The following is a 25723-nucleotide window of genomic DNA, read 5'->3' as shown; positions in this document are numbered from 1 at the left end:
CTTGGTAAATACACAATATACCTACATATATTTTATTTTTAGTGAGAAAGTAAATAAGGCAGGCACCCTGGATAAGTAGGTAAGTAGCTAACATATAAAATAAACTTACTTGTTCTTCAACCTGCTGCGACTCCAGATTGCTGACAATGTTGATGACTTGAGATCCAACCTCCTTGATGTCATCGACCTTTTGCCTTCCTTCTTCAAACTCCTTGACTAACTCCCTGAGCTTGTCAAGTTTCTGTGGGCACGGCAGACCAGACCCTTTGTCTGCTACACACATTTTCTTCAGCACTTGGTCGAACCATTCGTGGATCTCTTGGCATTTGCGTCGGAAATCTTCTATGGTGCCTTGGTTTGTCTTTTCTCTGTCGATTGCCTTAACTATGGCTTCTTCGAGAGTGTCTAGATCTTCTTCAAGGTTGATTTCGTCTTCTAGACCTGTTGGATAAGTTTCAATTAAAATGTACACATAATTAATATGCTCCCCTATAGCTAGACCAAATAACAGCTAAGAGAAATATTGAACTCAGTGGTGGATAGGCAAAATAAATTGAAAGATTTTCGTTTGTGGCAAATAAGATACTCAAAATCGTACCATCAGTAGGAATCTCCGTCAATAGTCTATTCCTCTTCTCTCCGAGCGAGACAAGAGCATCACTCATGGCCGCCATATCCTGTTTGGCCGCTTCCGGTCGCAGCTTCGACGGGTTGGCCAGCCAATCACGAGCCAGTGCTGTGTGTACAGTTATCCAATCCTGGATCTCCGTCACTTGCTTCATAGCCTCCTCCATGCCGTAGACTGCATCGCCTAGTGTTTCTAGGTGGCTTTGTACCTAGAGGTAGGGTTGCGGATTAGAAGATGATTGTTTATGGAAAATACAGAAAATATAGTGGAGAACTGAAAGTTAAATCCTGTAATGAATCCTCTATCTCTAAACAGACAAAAATACCTTGAGAGCAAAAAACCTTTACCATTGACATTACACCTTCTACAAATAGGTCTATCATCTATAGGTATCTTGCTCATTTCAGTGACGTTCGGATATCACCGCTGGGAAAGCTTAAGAAATCTAAATTCTTCTTTGTTAGTATTATTCAATCTATGTTCAAAAAGCCAGCATTCTCATTCCCGCCTCACCTGACGTTCGATAGCCACGATCTTCTCATTAAACTCAGGCGCGTCCACATTCCGCAGTATAGAGTGCAGGCGAGTGCCGCCGACGTCCTCCACTCGCTTCTACAAACACAGACCATGCGGCACACGGGTTAGAGGGTTAGTTAGCGGAATCGGTCGCGTGCGTGCTGATTGGCTACAGGCTACAGCCGTGTTTTGTTTTGCAAAGTTATACAGTAATACTGTGCGTAAATATGTTTGATTTGTGCGTGTGTTACGTACTGATTGAAGCCACCGATTCCGCGAATCACATTCATGATAGTTGTTATTTGAAAACGGATTGTCCAAGTTTAAATCGTGTTTGCTTTATCTGTTGGCAATATTTTTTAATTTTCATCAATGTTTATTTTAACAATAATGAAAACCCAGTTTTAGGCTTGGACTTGATATAACAACCATTTATGCATGTCATAACGGTTTTGTATCGACAATTATTACCTAAGATTTTTTCTTCCATACGTAGTTACATGTGTATGTTTATTTCAGGTTCTTAGGTAACATTCTCAAATCAATTAGGTACCTGGCACAATAAATGGTGCTAATTAGCGCAAGGTTAGAGCCACTCAGTGAGCAAACCGTGCAAATATCTACAAGTTGATAGCGACTCGTGAATCACATATTCGTATTGGATGGTGCTTGTATTTACTTAGTGCTCCTGACTCAAGACTATTCATAAGTATTCGGAGAATTACTTTTATTATTGGCAGTTTATCAGCAACACATGTTATATACTTTGCAAATAGATACTTGTGATTAGGGTGTTTCTTTGCGTGTTTTCTAGCTTCGATGTACTTAAGTAGAGAACACTAATCGCAACTCTTTGGTATTTAAGCCTTGCTTAGGTTATTCCCCTAGGTATTGGCAAGTACTTGTATTGTAGAAAGTATTATTTATAATCTCATGAACAGTCTTGATCCAGTGTTACCAGGTGCAAAAACGGAGCCAACGTTAAGCCTGTACATTAGTCTACCTATTATTATACTAACTACTTCCACTATTCTACCACTTCCAATTATTTAGCTATTCAAATATATATTTATACTATAAAATACTGTTATTATTTCAAGTCATACTTTACTAGTTTAGTAACATTTGACTTCCGTTGGATCTGTCTCCGACCTGGTAAACTGAACACTTGGTTTCAAATTAGTTTCATTACATTTTACACCATCCAAGATAATTACTACCATAGTAGAATTCTACTATATATTATAGGTTTATTTTGTAACAGAAACACACAATGATAAACAACAACAGCCGTCAACTCCAGCCTTCACTTTCACATCAAAAACCACACCCAAAATTCCCCATCAAAACTCAAAAGGACGTCAAAACATCGGACCCCAACACTACCCCGCAAACCCTCAGTACCTGGTCAATCAAGTCTTCAAGCCTGGCCCGCACTAGCAGCTCCTTGGCCGGGACGGGTAGTGGGGCTGAGTCGGCTGGTGATGATGGACGGGAGACGGAGGCGGCTGCTGCGTTGCAAGCCGCTACGGCCGCTGAGAGACGGCTCTTTTCTGTTTGGAGTTTGTTGTGGAGGGCCTGGGAGGGGGTTTATGGGTTAGAATCATAATATACAGTGGTGGATATTTTACAGTTTATTGGGGAATATTCCTAGTTGTCCATTTCGGGATATAGTAACAGTAACAGTCTTTGGACTTCCTTATCTAACAGTCTAAGGTAGTCCCACACAAAATTTATTTTTTTAAGGTCTCCATCTCCAGACGAGATTATGTCAATCGTTTTTGTTATAAGCTGCGATTAATTATTTATAATGATCGATTTGATAATTTAGTGCACAATAAACATATAAGTAGGTATAAATTACCACAAAACCTTGTTCAGCAGAAGACGGTAACGGGCTTAGGATGATGAAGATGATAAACCTTAATAGAGGGGACAATAATGATAATTAAATGAAAACTTACCCTAGCCTTATCCAGCAGATCCCTTCCATGCGCCAATCCATCGACAGGCACGTCCAACTCGGTAATGGCCGGCTCACACTCGTCCAGATTGCTCAAGATGCTCTCCAGAGTGTCTTCATACTCCTTGAACTTGGCCAGTCCTTCCCTCAACCTCCTCTCAATCTGCAGCGCAGTCGCTAACAAAGACTTGTGGCTATCGTTAACGTTCTTCAATTGTTTCCCGACAGTTTCACGAATGCCTGGAGTAGACTTCTCGTATCTCTCAATCTGAGCTCGCCCCTTAGCTTCCAAGTCGTCTAAAGTGGTTCTGTACTTTTGGATATCGTCTAGTAAGACAGCGTGTTGGGCTAACTGCTCTTCTGTTTGCTCCCGGTTCGAAATGTAGAGAGAGTTGTGTGCCATGAGTTGGAAGGAGATTTGCAGAAGCCATTTCTCTGTGTCTTGTAAAGACTGGTGGTATTGGTTGTAGTCTTTGATTTCTGATTCCAGTTCCGCCTTCTTAGCCGCGCATTTGGTGCGCAGAGCGTTGCATTTCTTTTCGATTTCTGTGACGGATTCTTTGACGGCAGGTTTTTTGGCCCAGCCGCTCAACTCTGCCGCTTCTTCCTTCAGCCTCGCTAGTTCTGGCTTCTTGTTATCGATCTCTTCTTCAATATGCTTGTACTTTTCTAGAAGCGTCTTCATCTCGCCCAATTCTCCACCCGTTGGTGGAACCTTGTCAAGATTAGCTTCGGTATCTTTAATCCATTTGTTGATCTTGTTCTTGGATTCTTCAAAGTCCTCCCATTTTCCGATGGCGGCTTTGAGTTGTGCTGTGATCGAGTTGAGGTCGATCTTCAGTTGATCCCAGCTCTCTTGAAGTACTTGTACGTCATTCCTCAAGCTGTCTTGTTCCTCCGGTGGAGTGTTGTTGAGGGCCTTCTTGAACGCTTCTTGTAAGACGACTAGCAGGTGATGTCCTTCAGTCATTCTGTTGCTGACCAGTTTGATAGTCTCTAGTTTATCTTTAGTGGCGTCAATATCACCTACTCCTACTGAATCATGAACCGTGCCGTGGGCAGTCTCAAGCCATTGCTGCAAATCGTTCTTTGCCTTAATGAACTCAGTGTGGTCTGACAGGTTCTTCTCTCCGTTGGAGACTAGACTCTGTATCTTGGTCAGTAAGGTGGTGTATTCAGTCTGCAGCGCGACGGTCTTGTCGCGCACCCACGCGCATGCACTGAGCTCCATCAAGTTCTCGCAACGGTCGTTCAACTCTTCTAGGACATGTTTGTTGCCTAGGGCTTCAGCAAGCAGTTGCTAATGGAAATAAATAGAAAAATATGAGTTATTTTGAATAGCATCACCTGAAGATTGAAACCTGTAGGTACACATACAAAAACCAAGACATAATGTATCAAGAGCCTATGTAATTAATTTGATGCATAAAAATATCTAAATAAGTCTTTTACATGAATTCTAAAGCTTTAAGCAATCAGAGACAATCATACCTACAGTGAAAACATAAAGCTACTTACCCGACACTTGTCCAAATGCTCGGGCGTGATCTTGTCCACCTTCTGCACTTGCTTCAACTTGCCGTCAAACTCCTTGACCCACTTGCTCATCTTGTCCTGAGTGTCCAGGAAGTCCGCCCAGGCCAACAGACACTTCTCCAGCAGTTTGCTGGTGTCTTTGCAGATTTGTTGGAGATTCTCCCACTCGATCTTGAGCTGGCGTATCTCCTGGTTGATGTTGTCTTTGCCTTCGTTGCCGGTGGTTTCCATTACCGCTTCGCTTAGGTCCACGGCCTTGTTTAGGAGGGCTTCACCTGTGATTTAATTGTTTTGATTAATTACTTTGATGCCTACTTTTTAAAGTGTAAGTAATGCTTGATTATATGTATCTATCGATTTAAGAGAGTTAGAGATAGTGTGGTTAAGAAGATTATTAGATAAATATTGATGATTTTTAACTACACTAGAACAACTTCACAAGAAAAAAACGGTAACAGGCGTTCCTAGAATAAAAATATCTTTATTCAAAACATTGGTAAACCTATATATAGGTTCTATTAATTATTTGTACAATACCTTTAGGCAGGCTGTCGATGATCTTGCTAACATTCTTCAGCTTCTCCTGCACTTGTTTCTTCTCTCCATGCGAGTCGGAATCCTGTTGGATCTCGATCTTGCGCGCGCGGATCCAGTCGTAGAAACTGTCGTATGATTCCTTGTATTGTATGTGGGAGTTCACGTATTGTTCTAGTTTCTGTTGATGTGAGGATAAGGGTTAGATTAGATTGAGCATTTGAAATTAGAGGTGGATGCTTCAAAAAGATGTTTGGCGCTGTTAGTTAAATAAAACGTTGGTGGCAAACATCTGTTGAATTTGAATTTGAACAAAAACACTCTATAGCGTTTCTTGTTTTAACCTCCTGAAACCCCGGGACCAAAACTTTCAGTTTTCGGCATCCGTAATCTTAACTTTGTCTGTGGGTTCAGACAAAGACAGATGACATTATGTCATCTTATGAGGTCTCTCGGTCTCTAGAGATTAAATACTTATTTATTACTTACCACAATCATATCACCAACGGTTTTCTTGATCCCGTCGTAGCGTGCCAGCGTGTCAGCGATATCCTTGGTCTTCAGAGACGCGTCTTCAGCCAGTTTCTCATTCAGTTTGTTCACCAGGTCACTGTGAGAGTCGATGTCTCGACTGAAGGTCTTGAATTTCTCTAGTTTGGCCTTCTTTTCGGATAAGTCGTTGAGGAGCGAGTCGTCCGATTGGATCTTTTGGTCGATGTCGTCGAGCCATTCGACTAGCAGTTTGTGAATCTGTTGAAGATGTAATCATAAATATTAAGTTGCGTGTGATGGTTTACGCGTTATGATTGGCTTATTAAGAGAGTGCCAAGGCCAGTGACCAATCATAGCGCAGGCTGCCACACCCCAAGCTATGATTGGCCACACTTTCACTACAATAATCATCTTACCTTAGAGATATCATCGAACTGTGCGGCGCGGCTGGTGAGTTTCGCCCTAACGTCCTGTAGGTCTGCTATCAGCTTGTCGAACTCTTGCTTCAGACTGTCCGTGTCTTCGTGGATCTTGGCAGCTCCTGACTGCTCCGTGTTCATTATCACCTTCTCTTTCAGTTCTAGCAGGTATCTGGAGGGAAGGTTGTTATATGAGCTTGGGATAAAGGTATAGTATCCATCTATACATCTAGAGTTCAGATGCCATGGGACGATATTTTGATGACAAAACTTGAATAGCTATCAATAAATCCATTAAATAATAGTCGTTTGGAGGTAGGTAGGCCAGAATACTGTATCCTTCCCCATTTTAATCCAAGCTTATAGGTACCTGTCTAATTTCCAATATCTAGCAAGGAAAGCGTCTATCTAAAATTCGTTTGCCTGTTCATACTATCCATAAAAGGGTTTTTTTAAAACTTCGGCAAATATGGCCCATCCTTTCGACATTGAATTAAGTAGCTGTGATTTTTAACCATAATTAACTTACCTAAGTTTATTCTGTCCCTGCTCCAGCGACTGTCTCAACAGTTTCACCGTGTTCAGCTTGCTGTTGACCTCCTGCAATGAGTCGGGTATCTTGGCGCACTGGTTGAGCTTCTCCCGGGTGCGGTCCAGCCAGTCCTGGCACTCGCCGTACAGGGCGTTGTGTTGTTGGTGTTCCTGGGGTAGAGAGGTGGTTGTTATTGTTGTAAAAGTGTAATTTAATTCTACATGGTAATCTCTCACTAAGTTTAATCAAATATGTAATATATTTATTAATATAAATAACACGAAACTTAATCTAGTAATATATGTAAGTATATATCACTAAACTAGGATCGTTTTATAACTATGTTACGGTATATAATTATATCCCTCGGTATATATAACCATATTACCTACGGTTTTATCTATCATACTGCGACATATACAAAAAATTCGGAACTTCACATGGAACGGTCACAAAATTGCCATAAAGGCTGAAGAATCTAAAATTTTATGTATTCGGTCCAAAGCATAGTCATGTTTCCTACGCTAACTCTGAATATTGCTTTCGCCACAATGTGCTACCTTAGTCCACGTACCGTATTCATGCTAAGTCAGCGTTCGCAAAACTACAGTGAAAATTCAGTGAAACGTCGGAATTGAAGGAAGAAACTAGTCTACCAGTAACAATGTATTGCGAATTCAATATCGTTTCTGTAACGCTTAGATGATAAGAATACGGCAACAGCTCTAGTGTCTGCTACGGTCACGTTAGAAACAAGAATAAAATGTAAACTCTTTTCACCTGATAATGCAGCTCAAGCCTCTTCATGACCTCCTTAGCCAGCGACAACAGCGCGTTGTACTTGGTGGTCAACTGCGTGATGCCGTTACTGATCCTCGTGTCAGCACATGTCTCTAGAAGTGTCTGCGCTCGAACATTCAACTTGTCTAGTTCGGTCTGCCAGTCGAACAGCGTTTGGAGGTGTCCCTGAAAGAAAATAAACGGTTAGTAAGTACATAGTCATATAAATGAGGTTGAAAGAGCAATTAGTAGTTAAGCCGCCTTTTGGCTGCTTATTTTATTGTAATTTGTTTATGTATAATTTTGAACTTAGTTCTTTATTAATTTATTTATTTATTAATTAAGAGTACAGAATACAGATACAAGTATATATACAAAGTCGGCTTCGTTATACTTATATACTCCTACTAGATACAAATACTACTAGAAAGAACAAAACCTATTACAACACAGCATTTATAGCAGAAATCCCTTCTCACCTGGAACTCCTCAAGCACCACCTTCTTCTGCTCCAGACTGTTCTGCAGTTTATTAAACGCCTGCACTAGCGTCTCAGTCTTGGACAACCAGTCCAGGGCTTCCTTGTATTGTTCTTCGTATTCTGTCCACTTCACGATGCCGCCCTCGATCAGGGCTTTCGTGTTGTTTAGTTGCTCACTGGGGAATGGGTGGTTGTGTTATAGTCAAGTCATGGCTGAGGTAGATAAAATATTTGAGAGTGGCAGCAAAGATAGCATGGATTGTACATAATCAGTAATCAGAAGTTTATTCATAATTTGTCATTAAACATTTTTGGGGGCGATGACAATCAATCAATTACATCTGTTGTAACTTTGAAGCGTTGGAGAATGTAAGTACTTATAGAAAATATGAATTACTTACACATAGGTGTCATACTCCTCTTGCATGAGAGCCACTTCTTCCTCGATCTCCTCTCTGTCTTCATCATCAGCGAGTTGGCAGGAGATTTCACCTTGTTCTAGAGCTTTCTGCAGTTTCGCCTGACCTTCGGGCAGCTCGCTTTCCAGCACCTTCAGTTGGGAAATCTTACTGCTCAAAGATTCCTTGTCTCCCGTAGCGTCCGAACACTTTCCTAGCTTCTCCCTCGCAGCACGGATCCATTGAACAAAGTCGCTACCGGCATTTATGAACGCCTGGTGCTGCTCAACTGTTTCCTTCTGTTTCTCATACAGATCCTTAGCTTGCTTTGAAAGAGTTTCGTATTTGCTAGTGATCTCGGACGCAGGGGCCGATTGCATCAATTCCGAAGCCTTGGAAGTTACAGACTGAATCATGGGTTCAAACGAAACGATATCTTGTACAATATTGTTTGTTTGACGGAGTGTGGCCTTGCGCTCGCCGAGGCTCAGACCGGTGGTCAGGCCGGCTAGACGGTCTTGCCCCTTCTTCGACTTGGCGACTTTAAGTTCACACACTTCTTGTAATTTTGCTTCTCTGTCAGAGATCCATTGTTGCAGCTGCGAATAGCTGGAGCTGTAGTCGGCCCATTGGAGCAGGGCCGTTTCTAGGTGGACTTTAGCTGTGGTCATCTTTTTGACTAGACGGTCCCATTCATTTTGGAGTTCCTTTAGTTCTGTATTTATTCTGTCTTTGCCGTCGGATCTAGTGTTTCTGAGTACCTTTTCGCCGCTGTTGACTGTGGCATGGACTAAATTCTGTCCCTCCTCTCTTCTCTTCAGTAAATCTTCAATTTGTTCTAGACGTTTCTGCAGAGCTTCCTTGCTGCTGTTGCTGCCGGCGTCGCTTCCACTCCTGACAATTTCCCACGCATCGTCGACCCACTTCTTGGTCTTTGTGTAGTTGTCATCATATGTCTGGTGTTGCTCGTAGTTAGTTTCCACCTTCTTGAGCACATCGTTAGCCATGTTCATCAAAACTTGGTACCTCTGGTTCAGTAATCTCAGCTGGTTGTTAACGTAAGAGTCTAGATGTGAAGATAACAGTCCTGCAGCAGAAGCATTGAAAGTTTCAATGTCCTTCTTTCCTTTGTGGAGTTGGTCAACGATTTCTTTGACCTCATTGACTTGAGCGCCCTTCTCCTTAGCGGTTCCTAGGAGGGCTAGCTTGTGATTCTTTACCAGGATCTCTTTCTGCGCTAGCCAATCGGAGAGCCTCTCATATTCGTCCTTATATTCACGGAACTGGTTGACCATGTCTTCCAACTGACTCTTCTGTTTCTTGATCTCATTGAACAAGTCGTTGAACATTTCTTTAGCAGCTTTCATTTCGTTTCTAATAATAGTCTGACCGTCCTTTGAGCAGCTCGCTAGAACAACTTCTCCGGTGTGTTGCAGGTGCTCTAGCAGTAACTCTCCTTGAGCTTGTTTGTTGATGAGTCCTTCGAGAGGCGCCACTGAGTTTTCAATAGCCAATTTATCACTTAGCGGCTTTGATTTCAGCGATGGCACCTTTTCTCTAGCTCGGCTGAGCCACGTGATGAGTTCATCGTGAGCTTCTTTGTAAAGCCTGTGGTCCTTGTATTGTTCTTCACGGTCAGCTAACAGTTTTTTGATCTTGTCATAAAGGGAGTCGAATTTGTTTAGTGTCTCTTGAGCCTTAGAAGCTGCTTCGTTCTGTTGGCCGCTAGCAATCATCTCTGCGGCCTTTGCTTTCAAAGTGTCAACGTCAAGACGGTCACACCTAGCCTTTTCTTCAACTTCTTTTAGTTTTTCTAGTTGAGCTCTCTTGTCAGATATTGATGTTTCGAACGGAGTGAGTTCAGCTAGCATGTTTTCAAGCCATGTGTTGCTCTTGTCAATCAATTGTATTTGTTCCAGGAAACCAGCCCATTTGGTCACGGAGTCATCAAGCATGTTCTTGGTCTCGATCATTCTTGAAAGCAATGCCGACCATTGTTCTTGTAACGCTACTAGTGAGTTGTTGATGGCGTCATGTCCTGATGGTGCTGTGTTCGCCATTACGTTCTGGGCCAGTTCCACCAATGATTGCACTCTCGTGAAACCCTCATCTTTGGTCAGAAGAAGGTTCTGGATCAAAACTAGCTTAGTCTCCAGGTCATCTTGAGAACAAGAACTTAAATCAGCGCAGAAATCGAGTTTGTCTCTTAATTCCTCGATCCACTGTGAGCATTCAGCGATTTTACTAGCGAATTCTTGGTGTGTTTTTACGTACTGCTGCCATCTGTTCGTCAAATCTTTCACCTTCTGTGACAGTGTCTGGTATTTGACAGATAGATCTGATATTTGTGAACCGCGAGGTCCAACGCCAGTGTAGAGTTGCTGAGCCTTTTCTGTGATATTGTCAATTTCAAGTTCTTTTGCTCTGACTTCACCTTGCAATTCTTGGAACTCGTTGTACTGTTTTTGTTTTTCAGGTAAAGTGGCCTTCAAGTCTACAGCATGGATTTGGTTGTCAGTATTCCTAATCCAAGCCAGGCATTGGTCCTTCATGTTTTCATATTCATTCCATTGCTGTATCTTGTTCTCAAGAGATTCAATGGTCTTGTTGATGAATGAAACCAGACCCTCCCACTCTTGGTGCGACGCATCTATTTGGCTTCTAACATTTGCTTGACCATGGCTGATGGTGCCAGGCAGAACCTTTTCTCCTAAGGAACGGATCTTATCAATGCGGCTCTTTTCTTCAGGCAAGCCCGACTGAAGAGACTTTAGCTTTTCACAGTTACTGCTCAAAGCCACACGTTCTAAGTTTACGTCACCCCAAAGTTGAGCGGTATTGTGTGTGGATTCCACCCATTCCTGAAGATCCATAACCGATTTAGTGTACTGTTGATGATTATTAACAATTCCTTCGTATTGCTCAACGAAAGACTTAGCCCGAGACAGTACGGTGCTGTGTCGTTGCTTGAGTTTGTTAATTTCCTTCGTAATGTCATCAGTCACGTCAGGTAAGCTCTGAGACCGAGCTTCAAGGTCAGAAATATCCTGTTGGTGTGCAGTGGCATCTGTAAGATACGTTCTGTAAACATTCAATTGATTTCTCTTTTCATCCAAAGTAGCTTTCAGTTCAATATCTTTCGGAAGATTCTTTTCAGCTACAGCAAGCCATTGTTTGACACTCTTTAAGTTATCTTCGAAGGACGACCACTTGTTTAGTTCTGAGTCTAGGTCCCTTTCTGCTTTAGTGATGTTATCGTACAAATTGTCAATAGCTTGCTGAATTTCTTGCAGCTGTTGTTCTATTAGTTCCTTTCCGTCAGGAGATGTAGATGGATATAGCTTCTCTCCCAGTTCAAATGTATTATTTACAAGAAGCGTAGCATTTCTACGTTGGCTAATAAGATCATTTAAGCTTTCGCGCTTGGCCTTGATACCTTCAGGAGTGTTTGACAAATTCTTGTTACATTCATCAAACTTATGCTGAGCAGTCTTAATCCATTCGTTGCATTGTTTATATTTATCTTGGTAAGCAGTGTGATCATTAACAGCTTGTTCACATTTCTTTACTAATTCCTTAGCCGTAGATTGTACAGATTGGAAACGTGACGTCATTTGTTGAAGGTTCATTGTGATCCTAGTGTCGTTGCAGTTTTCAATGAGGTCACTGAACTCATCAGAAATTTTGTCAACGTCATTCTCTGTCTTCTTCAAGTTAGATAAGATAGCCTGAAAAATAACAAAATGTTAAAATATTCGAAGAGAATAAATTACAAACGCGAAAACTTTTTAGTCTAAACTACGACGTCTACAATTAATAAAATCAATACACGGTTAGATTGAACCTTTCTGTTACATTGAAAGTTGTAAATACCATTGAAAAGTAATAAACTTATAATATTATATAAAAAGCCGGTAAAAGTACATCGGTGAAATTAGTCAAATCCATTGCGTCCCATCCCAGTTTTGTATATGCTAGTCATAAATACCTTTAAATCAGTAATAAAATAAATAAAACACATATTTACTCGTATTATGTTGGTATAGATAGTTTGGGTTAGTTGAGTTTTCGGTAACCATTCTAATTAGTGTCCGTGAAATTAGACAATCTACTGAACTAAAAGATATTATCCAAACTACGGGTGCTCGAAATTTTGACCTCTCCGTTCTTACTTGATCCAAGGATTCTGCCAAACTGATCACAGCGCTCATTTGAGAGACGATTTCACTTTCATGATTACCAATCTTTTTACAAAGATCCTGTTTAAATTTTTAAAACAAAAATATAATTCCTAGCTATTTACAATTACATAAAAAAGAAAACAATAACATAAGTACATGAAGAAAGAACTCACCTGGTATTTATTGAGTTGGTCAACTTTCTCTTCCAAAGTAGCTTTTGGTGTGTATGTCTTCAAGCTCATCTCAGTTTCACTCAGCCAATGTTGGAGCCTGTCGTTAGCACTGTCAAACTCTATCCATTGTTGGATCTTGTCTTCAATGCCTCGCTTGACGTCGTGTACAGTTGCTGTAAACTTCTCCAGATCTGCTTTCAGCAATCCCAACTCCCTAGACATGCCTTCTTTACCTCTAGGAGATAGCTTTGAGCTGTTACTGTCAATCAGATCAGACAAAATCTTCAGCTTGTTATTGCCGGTCGGTATGGCATCTAACAACTCTTGTATCTTATTCAGCTTACTTTGTAAAGCAGCTTTGTTACCGCTGAAATCTGATAGCAAGTGAAGCCTGTCCCACAGGTGTTTTTGGTAATCTTGCAGAGATTTCTGTTGGTCAGTGAATTGTTGGTAGATTTCGTAAGTGCTTTCGTGTTTGTCAATGATACCAGCGAGTCTGGCAGTTAGGGCGTTGTATCGATCCCAAACTGACTGGATTATTGCAGTCATCTCATCGTTTTTGTCCTTGCCAGAATGTAATGTTGCTGCCACACTCTTAGCCTTTTCAGTCACTGTCTCTATAACTCTCTTGTGAGAATAGATTTCTTGCAACAAGGTCTTGTTTTTGAGCAACTTAGATTTGATATCTTGAGAGGAATTAAGGACGGCCTTTTCTTCAGCTTCTACTAGTTTTTCTTTTTCGTCCAACCAAGATAGTGTCTGCTGTAGGACGTCTTGATAACTAGACCATTGCAGGGTTTGAGATTCAAATTCTTTTTGTTGTTGAAGAATGGTGTCGTTTAATTTATCCCATCTTTCTCTGAGTGTTCTTACTTCAGCGCGTATGCTTTCTCTGCCATTAGCGGCAGTTTCCGGTAACACTTTGTCTCCGGCTGCAGTCAGAATGCTGATTTTATGTTCTCCATTATCTCTCTCAAGTAGAAATACTTGAAGTTTATTTCCTTTGCTCTCAATACTAAGCTTATCTTCTTTTGTCACCATTTGTGAAAGTTGTTCTTCCAGTGGCTTAAGCCAGTTGTCAAATTCAGTTTGCAATTGAGCGTATTTCTTGTGGTCCGCAACTAACTCGGACCAGTGGTTGACGATTTCTTTAGAAACTACATGAAGCTGTTGGTAACGGCTGCTTATTTGTGTAACTAAAGGCTTCAGACGCTCAACACCACTCAATTGGATAAGGCTGTGAGACTCATCGACGAAGGCATCAATTTCCTTTTCTTTGGCGTTGATGTTATTGCGTAAATCAACATATCTTTGCAATTGAGCTTCTTTTTCGTTCAACGTGGAACACAAACTTTGGTCTCTACATTTTGATTCCATATCTTTTAACCACTCGGTTATGGATTCTATGGACACATCAAATTTATTCCAAATATCCAAAGTATTTTTAAGTTTTTGTTCAGAAGTTCCAATGTTTTCCACAACGTTTCGCAGTTGAGTGAACAAATTGTCAATTTCAGATTTGATGGCTACATTTCCAGGTTCAGATGTGCTCTTACTAACGGAGGAAAATACTGATCTTATTTCATCCAGTTTCATTGATCCAGATTTTTCGATGTCTTTCAAAGCTACGGCTGACTGTAATTTTCTAACTATTTCTGGTTTTTCACCAGTAGCGCTTTCGATGTCAAGTAATTTTTCAGATTGCGAGCCGAGCCACTCTTTGTATTGCTGTATAAGACGCACTAGATCTTCGTGCCTCTTTACACAGTCTTCCAAATTGTCTTGTAAGTTCTGCGACTTGGTAACGATGTTTTGGAATAACTGTTTGATCGACTGTAAGTAGACATTTAGTGATGCGTCATGGGTTTGGTCAACTAGCTGTTGGGCCTTGTCACATACCGACTCTACTAATGTTTGATGGTTCATGATTTCCTGGTGCATAATCTTATGATTTTGGAGCTGTGCTTTCTTTTCCTCCAAAGATGCTTTAAGTTCAGTGTGACGTTGCATGGCTTTTTCTACATCTTTAAGCCATTTGGTTAACTGTTCTTGAGCCAATGAAAAGTCAGAGAACTGTAGTAGACACTGATCTAGTTTGTTAACAGTCTCCTGGAAACTGTCGCCGAAGCTGTCCCATAAAGTTCTAATTTTGCGGATCTTTTGACGGATGACTTCTCTTCCATCAGGGCTTGTATGCGCGTATAATTTTTCGCCAAGACTTAAGAATTCTTCAAAAGCTGGTGTCTTTTTATTTCTCGTCTCATAGAGTTCCTTAGCCTTGTTTTGTTTATCCTGAAGAACAGCATAGTCACCGACTATTTCATTCAAGTCTTGCAACTCTCCGAGCATATTCATCAGCCATTTTTCCATGTTGTCATGTTCGTTTTCAAATGATTGGTGTTCTGATACAAATACTTCGTACTTCGAGATGTTTTCATTCACTAAATTATTTAGCGTATGGTATCTGGTAGCTAATTTGGAAGTCTTGTTGGTAATTTCTGATTCTCCAGCAACATTTTGTTTACCTGCACTTAAAGCAGCAAAATCTGCTGCTCTGGAAGCTAATTCATCCTGAATATCTTTAACTTTTTGTAAATGAGCTATCTTGGCTTCTAGGTTACTCTTCAGACTCTGGTCCCTCAGTTGATTCTCTTTAACGTTCAGCCATTCTTCAAGTTCGTCCAATGTTTTCTGACTTTCAGTCCATTGTTTTAGCGTATCTTTTAGTTTCTTATCTTGCTCTTGACATTGAGTTGTGAATTGGCCCCATGTGTTTTTAAGGTGTTCAAACTCGCTTATTAATACAGGATGTCCGTTGGAACTAGTTGATTCCAGTACTGAGTGTAGTTGCGTTTGCAATCCGGATAGAAGATTATCAATATCCTTCCCTTTAGCTGTAACTTTCTCAATAGCAACTATCTTAGCGTCAACATCCTCTTTCTGAGTCACAACGCTGTAACTTAATAGACTATTTTCAGCAACAATATGGTTGAGGCGATCACGACATTCCTCAAATGCTTGAACATATTTTTCATGTCCAGCGACGTGACCTTCACAAACTGCCACTCGCTTTTCAAGCTCCTTGGACATGTTCGTGTATCTCTCAATAGTTTTAGAAAGGCTTTTTTCCGCTTCTTCATCGGGTAATAATTTGATTTTGTCAGTTAATTGAGATAGCATAGACTGATGTAATTCCACTTCTTGGTGCAAGGTCTTGTTTGTATGAAGTTGAGCCTTCTTTTCAGGCAGAGTGGGACAGAGCCTGAACTCTCCTAATTCATTCTCTTTATCAGCAATCCACTTGTTGACTTGATTGAAAGTATCATCGAATGACGAACGTTTATTGATAGTGGTTTCTATATCCTTTATGATATTATTAAGGGAATCTGCTGAATCTTCAAAGTAGTCTCTCAACGATCTTAGTTCATTCCTTACTTGCTCTCGACATTCCGGTGTTATTCCACTGAACAACGATTCACCAGCTTCAATAGCGTTGTTTAGCAGTTTTTGTCCAACTTCTTTATTATCGTTTAACTTTTTCATCTCGGCTAAATCAGCTGGAGTAGCTTTAGATAAGTGCTTGCTCATTGAAGCTAAATCTTTAATTTTACCGTTAGCGTCTGTCAACCAGTTCTTGAAATCAACAATGGACTTCTGGTATTTTCCCTTGTTGGCCTTCAAGTCTTTAAGCCTGCCAAGTTGGCCATCCATGAATTTAGATACTGTCTGATATCTTGTCACAAGGTGATTTATATGTTGAGTCACACGTGAATCAGGATTTTTCGCTATGATCTTCTCACCGACATCATTGAGTTTATTAATTTCAGTTTCATAATCATGTATTTCCTGATTTAGCTTTTCGATTTCAGCAATTTTAGTATCAATATCGTCGAGAGTCAGAAGATTTGCAGATTCTAATCTCACTTTATTCTCTTTCTCCTTCAGCCATTCAGAAACATTTTCAAGAGTAGTCTCATAGTCTTGCCAAGTTTCAACATTTTCCTTTAGTCTGTTTTTAATTTCATTATAATTGGCTGCTAGAACGTCTAGGTTCTTTTGAGCTTTTTCGGTCTGCGCTGCTGCTTCCTGAGCACAAGTAGGTTCGGAAACGACTCTCAATATATCACTGGCTTCCTTCAATTCCCTGATCTTGCCGGTGCACTCAGCAATACCGTTTTCTACATCAGTCAGAGCAGCCATTTTAACTTCTAGGTTATATTTATCACTAGCCGCATCTGGCATACACCAACGGGTCTTGTCATCTAATATCTTTAGGTTCCTATTAAATATTCCTAATTTGTCTGTAAATAGTTTTTGCAAGAACGTAAGCAGGGTTGTTTCAGTTTTATTGGCGTGAATAACAACGCTTTCAAATCTCTTTTGTAAGGCACTTAATTCTTTTGGGACTAATGATTCATAGAAGCCAGGATAATTTGCGTTCATTTCCGATACGTTTTCGGTTAAGTTGTCAATTTCATCATTTAGATTTTGTAGTTCACCTTTACAAGCTTGACATTTCTTGAGTCGATCGAGGATTTTGGCATTGTCTCCGGTCATGTCGTCGCACTTGATGATGTCATCACGAATCTTACTGACACAATCAGATAGCTTTTTGATATTGTCCTTCAATTTGGTTTCCTTTGTTTCTAGTGAAGACACAGCACTTTCCAAGTTATCTGCCAATTGTTTAAGAGCATCAAACTCGTTGTCTAAGTACTCTACAATTGACGTAACTTGGCCAAGGGGTATACTCTTATTTAAGTTTGTAATTTGCTCACATTTCGATGCTATGCTGTTCTTTAATCCTAAATACAAAGGTAGCTCTTCCTTGTACTTAGTAAGGTGACTTTGTCCAAATCTTATTTCCATATTATCACAGGCATTTGCCAAGTTTTGTCCGGTTTCACTTAACCAATTTACTACTTGGTTCTTTGTGTCATCTATTTGCCTCCAAACTATCAGTTGGGATTCTAAATCCTGTATCCTTTTAATTATGGCATCATTAACCTTCTCCCAGTGTGTTTGAGAGTTCAAGAATGATTCCTCTAGAGGACTAGTATCAAAACCTCCTAAAGTTGATGCTTGCTTCAACACCGACTGTTTGATTACATCCATTTGGTCAAGAAGACTCTTGGAGCGCTTTAGAATTTCATGCGCTTTTTTAGCCTTCTCAAGGGATTGCGCTGTTTGCACATAATCGCAAGGAGCATCTTTACAGTCATTCTGTAACTGTTCAGCTCTGCTCATTTCCCTATCAAAAGCAACTGTGAAGTTCTTCAACTCTTGAAGAGTAGAAGATAGAAGTATGTATTTATTCTTAGAGTCACGTATAGCGTTTACAATTTGGTCCCAGTTATTATCCGCTGCTGATAGAGCATTTTGTATAGTCCCCATATTAGGTTGGTCTTCTCTCATTAAATGCAGACCCTCCTCTCTTAATTCCTTTCTGACGATTTGCTTCTCTTTCATATCAGCGTCTATCTTGTCTAGCTGTTCTGTCATGTCTTGGATGGTAGCTTCATTCAACGGCAATGTCTTTTGAGACATATCATTCAACACAGTTTGCACATTGTGCAAGATTTCCGTTAAAGCGTTATGTTGCATATTAAATTTATCCCATCTTGCACCTACTTTTTGGACAAGATCTCTCTTTGTTGTTACCTGGTTAAGTAAAGCTTCTGCTTTTACTTCGATTTCTTTGACCAGACTGGTGGGCGACATTATTCTGCCAGTGTTTTGATCAGTTACTTTGACCCTTGAAGGTCCGTCCAGAAGAGCCACATTGCTCTTCCATTCGGGAATCTTCGTGATGATAGTTACAAGTTCCTGACGGAGTTTTTCATAGCTCTCAGGGGTAAGTTTGTGGCCGTCGATTTGATACTGTATGTGACCTAGTTGCTGCTTGTTGTCTTCATACCAGTTTAAAAGATCTGCCCATTTCTGCAGAATTCCTTTGTTTTGTTGAATGTTGCTTTCAATTATTTGATAGTTTTCAGCGATGTTAGAGTATGTGTCACAAAGTGATCTAGTTTCGTCTGGATGTGACATAAGTGTAATGTTCTTAATTTCGTTGTAAATATCTGTAAATTCAGGTTCTTTAGCGGCATGCTCTTGTAAAAGCACATGCATGGATTGTAATGTAGGTTCGACTTTGTCAGCAGCCACTTGGTCGTAACTTTCAGTTTTGCGTCTGAAATCTGTAATCCAGTTGTCGAAGTTGTGCAGTTTAGTTTGGAATTCTTGTCTAACAATGATTTTGTCTGAAAGCTCATTGACTTTAGTTCTGACTGTTTCGGCTAACGCGTTTGTGCGTTGTTTTATATCGGCTACTTTGTTCTTTAGTACCGTAGCGCCTTCAGGTTGTATGCTGTGGCAAATGTTATCACATGTCTGCGACAAGCTGATGATCTTGGCTTGTTGTTGCGAGATCTCATTGCCGAAAGACTTAAGCTTATTTAGTTCACGGTCTAACTTTTCAACTTGAGGTGTTTCTATGGATACGGCGCGACTGCTGAGAAGCTTCTCCCCACTCTCCACCCAAGCTGCTAGTTTATCTGCATCACGTTCAAAGATTTCCCAATTGGAAACTAATTTGTCAAGTTTGTTGTTCCATTGATCAGCTAAGTCATGTACGACCGCCCATCGTGAGTGTATGGCGTCGACCTCATCTGGTGCACTGGTTTTTCCTGACAGTTGATGACTGACGCTTGAAAGAATCTGTAGATTCATCAATTGCTTATCACAGTCAGTGACCAAGGCTTTCGACTGCTGTTGTAGTTGCTGAGCTTCTTGCAAGGTCGTTGGTTTAGGGAGGTTTCCGAGTTTCATTTCGGCCTCTTCGATCCATGGCTTGATTTCAGCGACACCTTTCTGGTATTTCTGCCAGCTAGCCAAGTCGTGTTCAACTACTTTGGTTTGTTGTTCAGTAGACCGCTTGAGGTCAGCCATCATCTTTTCCAACAAGGCCACTTCGCCCTTGAGCCTGTTGGCATCTTGGACGCGATGCTCGACAGCTAACTTGGCTCCTTGATCGGCCACTCCCTTAATAATTTCGAGTTTCTCAGATATAATACCCTGTAGCGCCTGTGATTTTATCACGCGCTCTTCGGGAGTAATACTCTCAGATTGGATTTCGGATACCAACGCGGGGCTTTCCTTTTTAATCCATTCCCGTACGTGTTCTAGTTTGCGTTCAATCTTAACCCATTCTTCGTTGAACTTCTCCAGATGCACGACTTTAGTTTGCACTTCATCTTGAACTCTGTCCAGTTTGCGCTCTATATTTTGAAGGTCTTTTTCAATAACTGGCTTAGGTTTATTAGCTGTCAGGGATTTTAGTTCAGCATACGCGCTTTGTAGTTGCGGAAGTCTTTCAGTCTTAGCTTTGTCTAGATCTGCGTTGTACGTTTTAGTCTCTTGTAGTTCACGTCCAATATTAGTTACGCCCAACTCCAAGCCTGGATGAGCGACATAGCTTTCGATTCTGTCCAAGTCCGATATCAGTTCATCTTTCTGATATTCGTAGTTGGACCAGACCTTTTGTGTGTCACGGAGCTTGTCTAGCCTTTCAGTGTTGGAGTCATATGCTGTGTTCCAGCCTGATTCCAACGTCCTGACATCTTCTCTGACGAAGGCCGGTGCGTTGGCGTCCTTGATAAGTTCTTTGCCTCTCTGTAGCATAGACATGACCGAGGGTCTGTGTCGGTCTAGTTTCTGTACAGCCGCTTGCTGCTCCAACACCAGTTGCTCAACATGTTGCAGCGACTGCGGTTCAGGAACCACCGACGCTTGTTCTTTAGCTGTTTCCAGAATGCAGATAACTTCGTGCACTTCGCGACGGTAAGTGTAACACCTGGTGTATGTTTCGGTCTTTATCATGGTAATTTCGATGGTTGGGATTAAGTTTTTGTATCTGGCGATGAGGTTTTCTAGTTTGACTTGTTCTTCCTGGGCTTCCGCTTCTGAGCAGTGGTTGGTGAGCATGTCTAGGGTTTGGACCAGCCACTTCATGTCCTCTCTCTTCTTGTCGGCTTCACGGCAGATGTTCTAGAGTGGAATGTGGATTAATACGTCATTTATAATTAACAAATATGACGATTTCGTCAGAAAATAACATATAAGTTCTTGTAAGATAAAAATATGAAGTCATATTTACCATAAGTTCCCTCAACTTCATCCAAAGAAGCAAGAAAAAATATAAAAGTTAAAAACTGCATCAAAACTATACATTTTTTACCTATCTGATTTTACATTATCGCATGTTTCTACTGCCTAAAACCCTACCCTTATCCACTAAACATACCTGGAAGATGGTCTTCTCCCTCTCGAAGGCATCAGCCGAGTCCACCTCCCGCACGATGCTGTCCATCGTAGTGTCGACGTGTTGCATCCACTGCTGCATCTCTGCGAACTTCGCGCGGTACTGCTCCCACTTGGCCGGAATGCGCTGAAGGGTTTGTCTGGTGAGGGAATGGAGTTGGTTTATGGACTGATAAAGTACTACTCCACTATCTGATGTGTCGGTGAGTTCGAAGAGTGCGAGTTTCTTCATCATTCGAGATGCGGTGAGTAAACGTGAATTTGTATGGCGCGGGAGACACGCCACCTAGCGGTAAGTAGCTGTACTAGCCCCGCGCCATACAAATTGGCGTTTTCGATTTCCCTTCTCGATAGGTATTAAAACTCCTACTTGAGCTACAGCTAACTTTTGAATTAAACACACTTTGGAACTAGCAAACTGTGAACACTCGGCATGCATTATACTAAACAGACACGACGACGCTAACTTAGTCGGCGACTGACAGTTGGCCTATTGCGAACACAGTCAGACACGGATGAAAAATTGTAAACCTACGTCAGGACAAAGTAGAATCTATGAAGACTAACCTGAACTCCTCGACCCTCCTGACCGCGCTATCCCACTCGGCCTGGTGTTTCGCCAGCTCCTCCTCAAGACTATGATCTTGCGTCTGTTGCGTGTAGCTGTCCGCTATCTTGTGTAGGTTCTGAAGAGACTGCTCCACTTGAAGGATCTTGCCGTGCTGCCGGAAGTATTCCGAGTTGCGGAGTAAGATCGCGTCGGCGTCGTCGCTTTGGTTGTACGCCTGGAATAAACGTGTTGATTTAGAAAATAAACAAGACTACTTATTTACACTTTCACTTGGAGCTTCATAAATAACAGATAAAGGTTAATTAAAAATAACAGGTTAAGATCGTCGTGACAGCAGCGGTCTATATATAGTAGACTAGACGTAGCGTAGACTCCACCAGGGAACTAGTCTAACCTAATAGTTACAGGTCCTTCAGTATGCGCGTAAAAAAAACTTTTAACGATAACAGTTTTGCGTTGCTCCTTGGAAGAGGCTTATGTAAAGCAGTGATAACGGTGCATAATTATGGGTCTGTTAAGGGCTTGTGATCTTCAACTATTTCAAAACACTAACCTGTTGCTCATAAGCGATCTCCTTCCCTATATCCTTGATGCAGTGTACAAGCACGGCCTGGTCGAGCCTGAACTCGAGTCTCATGAGGTGTGGAGGCGCGCGGTATAACACGGCGCTTTTAATTAGAACAGTTTTGTGGTGCTCCTTGTAAGAGGCCAGCAGTGATAACGGGATGATGATAAAATTACCTGTTGTTCATAAGCAATCTCCTTCTCAATATCCTTGATGCAGTGTACAAGCACGGCCTGGTCGAGCCTGAACTCGAGCCTCATCAGGTGTGGAGGCGCGCGGCCGAGGACGGCGCGCCACGCGTGCTGGAGATCTTCCACTGACTGTACCACGGAGTGCCGCTCGGATTCTGGGACGAGCTGGTGGGAGGAAATCGGTGGTTTATTTAATTATTTGTCTTCGGAGACTTTAGCTCCAATTTCTCCATCAGTCGGTTAGATCGTAACCAGGGAAAGGTTAATCAATTATACGTCATCTGCATTAAATTTTTAACAGATGTGTCAAAAGTCAAGCAATAATTCTTGGTTATGCTCTATCCCCCTGTGGCGAAATAGGCACTAAGATAAACTAACAATTATGATGTATGTAATAAATAAATATAAAAGCTGTTTTGTTTGTAAAACATGGCTAAGAACTCCATAGATTTCCATTCATTTCGAAGCTATGTGAGCAAAAACATAAATTACAAAGAATTAATGTGTAGAAACACACGTAAAAAGTATTCCAGGTTATAATTTCAATTATTTCAACATCTTCTTCTTCATGTCGAGACAGCCATAGCATCTGAGTTTGACAGTCTTAATCTTAAATTTTCCCATGAATTTCACAGACGATCCTTATTTCTATATTGACGCACCTCATTACAATGTTGAAACACGCTAACAAACAAAACCAACCTCAATAAGCTCCCTCCCCGACCGCACCAGCTCAGCCACCAATCTCTCATCAGCCCCCTGGAAGAACCTCTTATGGAAGTCCACAGCCTGCTTCGAGTCCACCCTAGAGTCAGCTAGGAGAGCCTCGGCTCTAGCCACCCAGTCTTCGACGACCCGCCGTTTGCTGTCGAAGTCCTCCCACGCGCGGACCAAGTGTTGTAGGTTGGCCTCACGACGGGTCGCTTCGGAGGATACGTGCGCGAATCTGGTGGCGGTAGAAACATACATTAGGAAAATTTACTTAACAGGATTTTTTTACGCTATGAGTATGTATACGTCGCAGGCATCTTGTTTAATCTCCTTTTTGATTGAATTACTAGCCCGTTCATAGGATGGCGATGCCTGCGACAGTGGAGGGAGAGGTAGTGGCTGGATGAGGAAGGCAGGAGATAGCGTTCTAAATATAGCACAACTGGATGTATGAACCCACCAACCCGCAGTGGTTCGGCGTGTTGGGGAATGGACCAAAATATGAAGGGGCTTTCGACTCAAATTGATACAGAAAGGTTATTTTTATTTATTATTTTTATTTTTTAGGAAAACTTTACTAAGTAAATAACTTAGGTCTAACAAGTTTCCACCTTTAGGTAAAACATTATTAACATATTACGTACGTAACGGTTATTTCACAAATTTGTTATAGAATACTTTTTTTTTTAAATTCCATCTGAGTGAGCCAGGTACATCAACACAGAGCATAGAATAGAGGTTCGAGTCAACATCACACTACTGACCTGTCGTTAAGTTGCTTCATGTAGTGCAACTGTTCGCTCTCATCGGCGCTGTGGTCTGCATTCGTACTGTGGATGTTCTGCAACACCTGGGAATAGGAGTTCAGTTTAAATGTCACGTCAATCATTTGTAAGTTTTTAGATATGTTGTGCAGCGCGTGTACCGCTAGGTGGCGACTCTCCCGCGCCACACAAATTAACAAATAAAACGCAAATAAATATTGCAAGGGAGAGTCGCCATCTAGCGGAACACGAGCTAAACTATCTCGGCGACATACATTTGGCTTAACTGTTCACTGCTTCATTGGTTAGAAAAAGTAATATATTCTGTCCTTCCCACAATCACAATGCTAAAAGGTGTTTTCCGTCACCATTTTAAGTGGGTGTTTCGTAGCTTCTATATCACTAGTAGCGCCATCTGTGATTCCTTTTAATAAACTGTCAGATTGAGATTCCTCGCCTATTATACTCAATACTCAATTTTTTATTAGGGTTCCGTAGCCAAAATGGCAAAAACGGAACCCTTATAGTTTCGTCATGTCCGTCTGTCCGTCTGTCCGTCTGTCCGTCTGTCACAGCCGATTTACTCGGAAACTATAAGTACTACAGTGATGAAATTTGATAGGAATATGTGTTGTATGAACCGCTACAAAAATATGACACTAAATAGTAAAAAAAAGAATTGGGGGTGGGGCCCCCCATACATGTAACTGAGGGATGAAATTTTTTTTTTCGATGTACATACCCGTGTGGGGTATCAATGGAAAGGTCTTTTAAAATGATATAAAGTTTTCTAAAAAACATTTTTCTTAAAGTGAATGGTTTTTGAGATATCAGCTCTCAAAGTCGTAAAAAGTATGTCCCCCCCCCTCTATTTTTATAACTACGGGGTATAAAATTCTAAAAAAAATAGAGGTGATGCATGCTAATTAACTCTTTCAACGATTTTTGGTTTGATCAAAGTATCTCTTATAGTTTTTGAGATAGGTTGATTTAACTGTAATTTTGCTGCTACGGAACCCTTTGTGCGCGAGCCCGACTCGCACTTGGCCGGTTTTTATTGCATCCATAAGTAATTTTTACAGGTGTTCAATATATTAAATTAGGAACTTTATGGACCCTGTCGGGCACAGCAAATGGACAACATTTCAAAAAACTAAAGCTGCTATAAATCGAAAACCATTTCGAGATTTAGCTCTAAAGGACACAAAAAAAATGTTTTTGTATTTTTTGGATGTATCATTTTCGAAAAAATCATAAAATAGTAAAAAAGTGCTGATGACGTCATGCATCAGGTGCGATGCATTTTGATGATCAAAGCCTATAGATTTAAAAACAAAGTAACTGGCACTTTCATTTTTGATTGAATTTGACGTTTTATCGTGACGTTGTTGTTTATTTGGGTCATTTTCATTAATTCTGTTCTGACACTTTCTGACTATTTTTTTATTTATTATTAACAGATGACCTCTATATAATATGTCCCAGAGCATGCCACCGCCTACACAGCTGAAAAAATGCTTCTGGTTATTTTTTTACATGATAAGTACCTACTTTCCATCATCAGAAATATCAATGTCATTTGAAAATGACCCATTTGTTGGTTGGCATGTAAACAAAGTTTAAATGTCACTTGTCAGTGTCATTTATGTTTTTTTTCGAGACTCAGGCAATAAACAAAAATAAAAATTGAGCCTAATATGTGACTTCACTTCCGGTTTTAAAATAATTAACTTTAAAGTTAAAAATAACATGCAAAAATTAATGTATATACAAAATAAAAAAATACGGGTCCACTAATTTTCTATAATCTTTCCGAATAGCTAATAAAAATATAGGGTAAAGAAAATGAAATGTTGTCCATTATAACTAAATAAAGGGTTTACAAAATATCCTTAGTATCTAATATGTATCAACCATGATATAGGTACTTAGGTATTACACATAAATTACAACAAAATTAGGTATTTAC

At 40.8% G+C, this 25723-nt stretch overlaps 1 protein-coding gene across 1 annotated transcript in view; it reads right to left on the bottom strand.

The window, feature by feature from the left end:
• LOC105389538 (muscle-specific protein 300 kDa) overlaps window positions 1–25723 on the bottom strand; it is a 142786-nt gene that overhangs the window by 66563 nt on the left and 50500 nt on the right. Inside the window, exons 12-31 of the mRNA XM_048624342.1 lie at window positions 23755–23840; window positions 22982–23225; window positions 22265–22444; window positions 21520–21737; window positions 20936–21092; window positions 12634–20679; window positions 12452–12538; window positions 8283–12007; window positions 7880–8057; window positions 7401–7586; window positions 6618–6790; window positions 6086–6260; window positions 5667–5927; window positions 5181–5358; window positions 4626–4918; window positions 3109–4407; window positions 2549–2722; window positions 1142–1240; window positions 599–836; window positions 110–441 (exon numbers count right to left, since the gene is read on the bottom strand). Of these exons, the coding sequence (XP_048480299.1) occupies window positions 110–441; window positions 599–836; window positions 1142–1240; window positions 2549–2722; window positions 3109–4407; window positions 4626–4918; window positions 5181–5358; window positions 5667–5927; window positions 6086–6260; window positions 6618–6790; window positions 7401–7586; window positions 7880–8057; window positions 8283–12007; window positions 12452–12538; window positions 12634–20679; window positions 20936–21092; window positions 21520–21737; window positions 22265–22444; window positions 22982–23225; window positions 23755–23840 (16329 nt within the window). The remainder of the gene's footprint in view (window positions 1–109; window positions 442–598; window positions 837–1141; window positions 1241–2548; window positions 2723–3108; window positions 4408–4625; window positions 4919–5180; window positions 5359–5666; window positions 5928–6085; window positions 6261–6617; window positions 6791–7400; window positions 7587–7879; window positions 8058–8282; window positions 12008–12451; window positions 12539–12633; window positions 20680–20935; window positions 21093–21519; window positions 21738–22264; window positions 22445–22981; window positions 23226–23754; window positions 23841–25723) is intronic.

Source organism: Plutella xylostella, chromosome 12, assembly GCF_932276165.1.
Source record: "Plutella xylostella chromosome 12, ilPluXylo3.1, whole genome shotgun sequence".
Classification (NCBI taxonomy): domain Eukaryota; kingdom Metazoa; phylum Arthropoda; class Insecta; order Lepidoptera; family Plutellidae; genus Plutella; species Plutella xylostella.
Note: the sequence above shows the minus strand (reverse complement) of the source record. Positions and strands in the feature narration are given on the sequence as shown.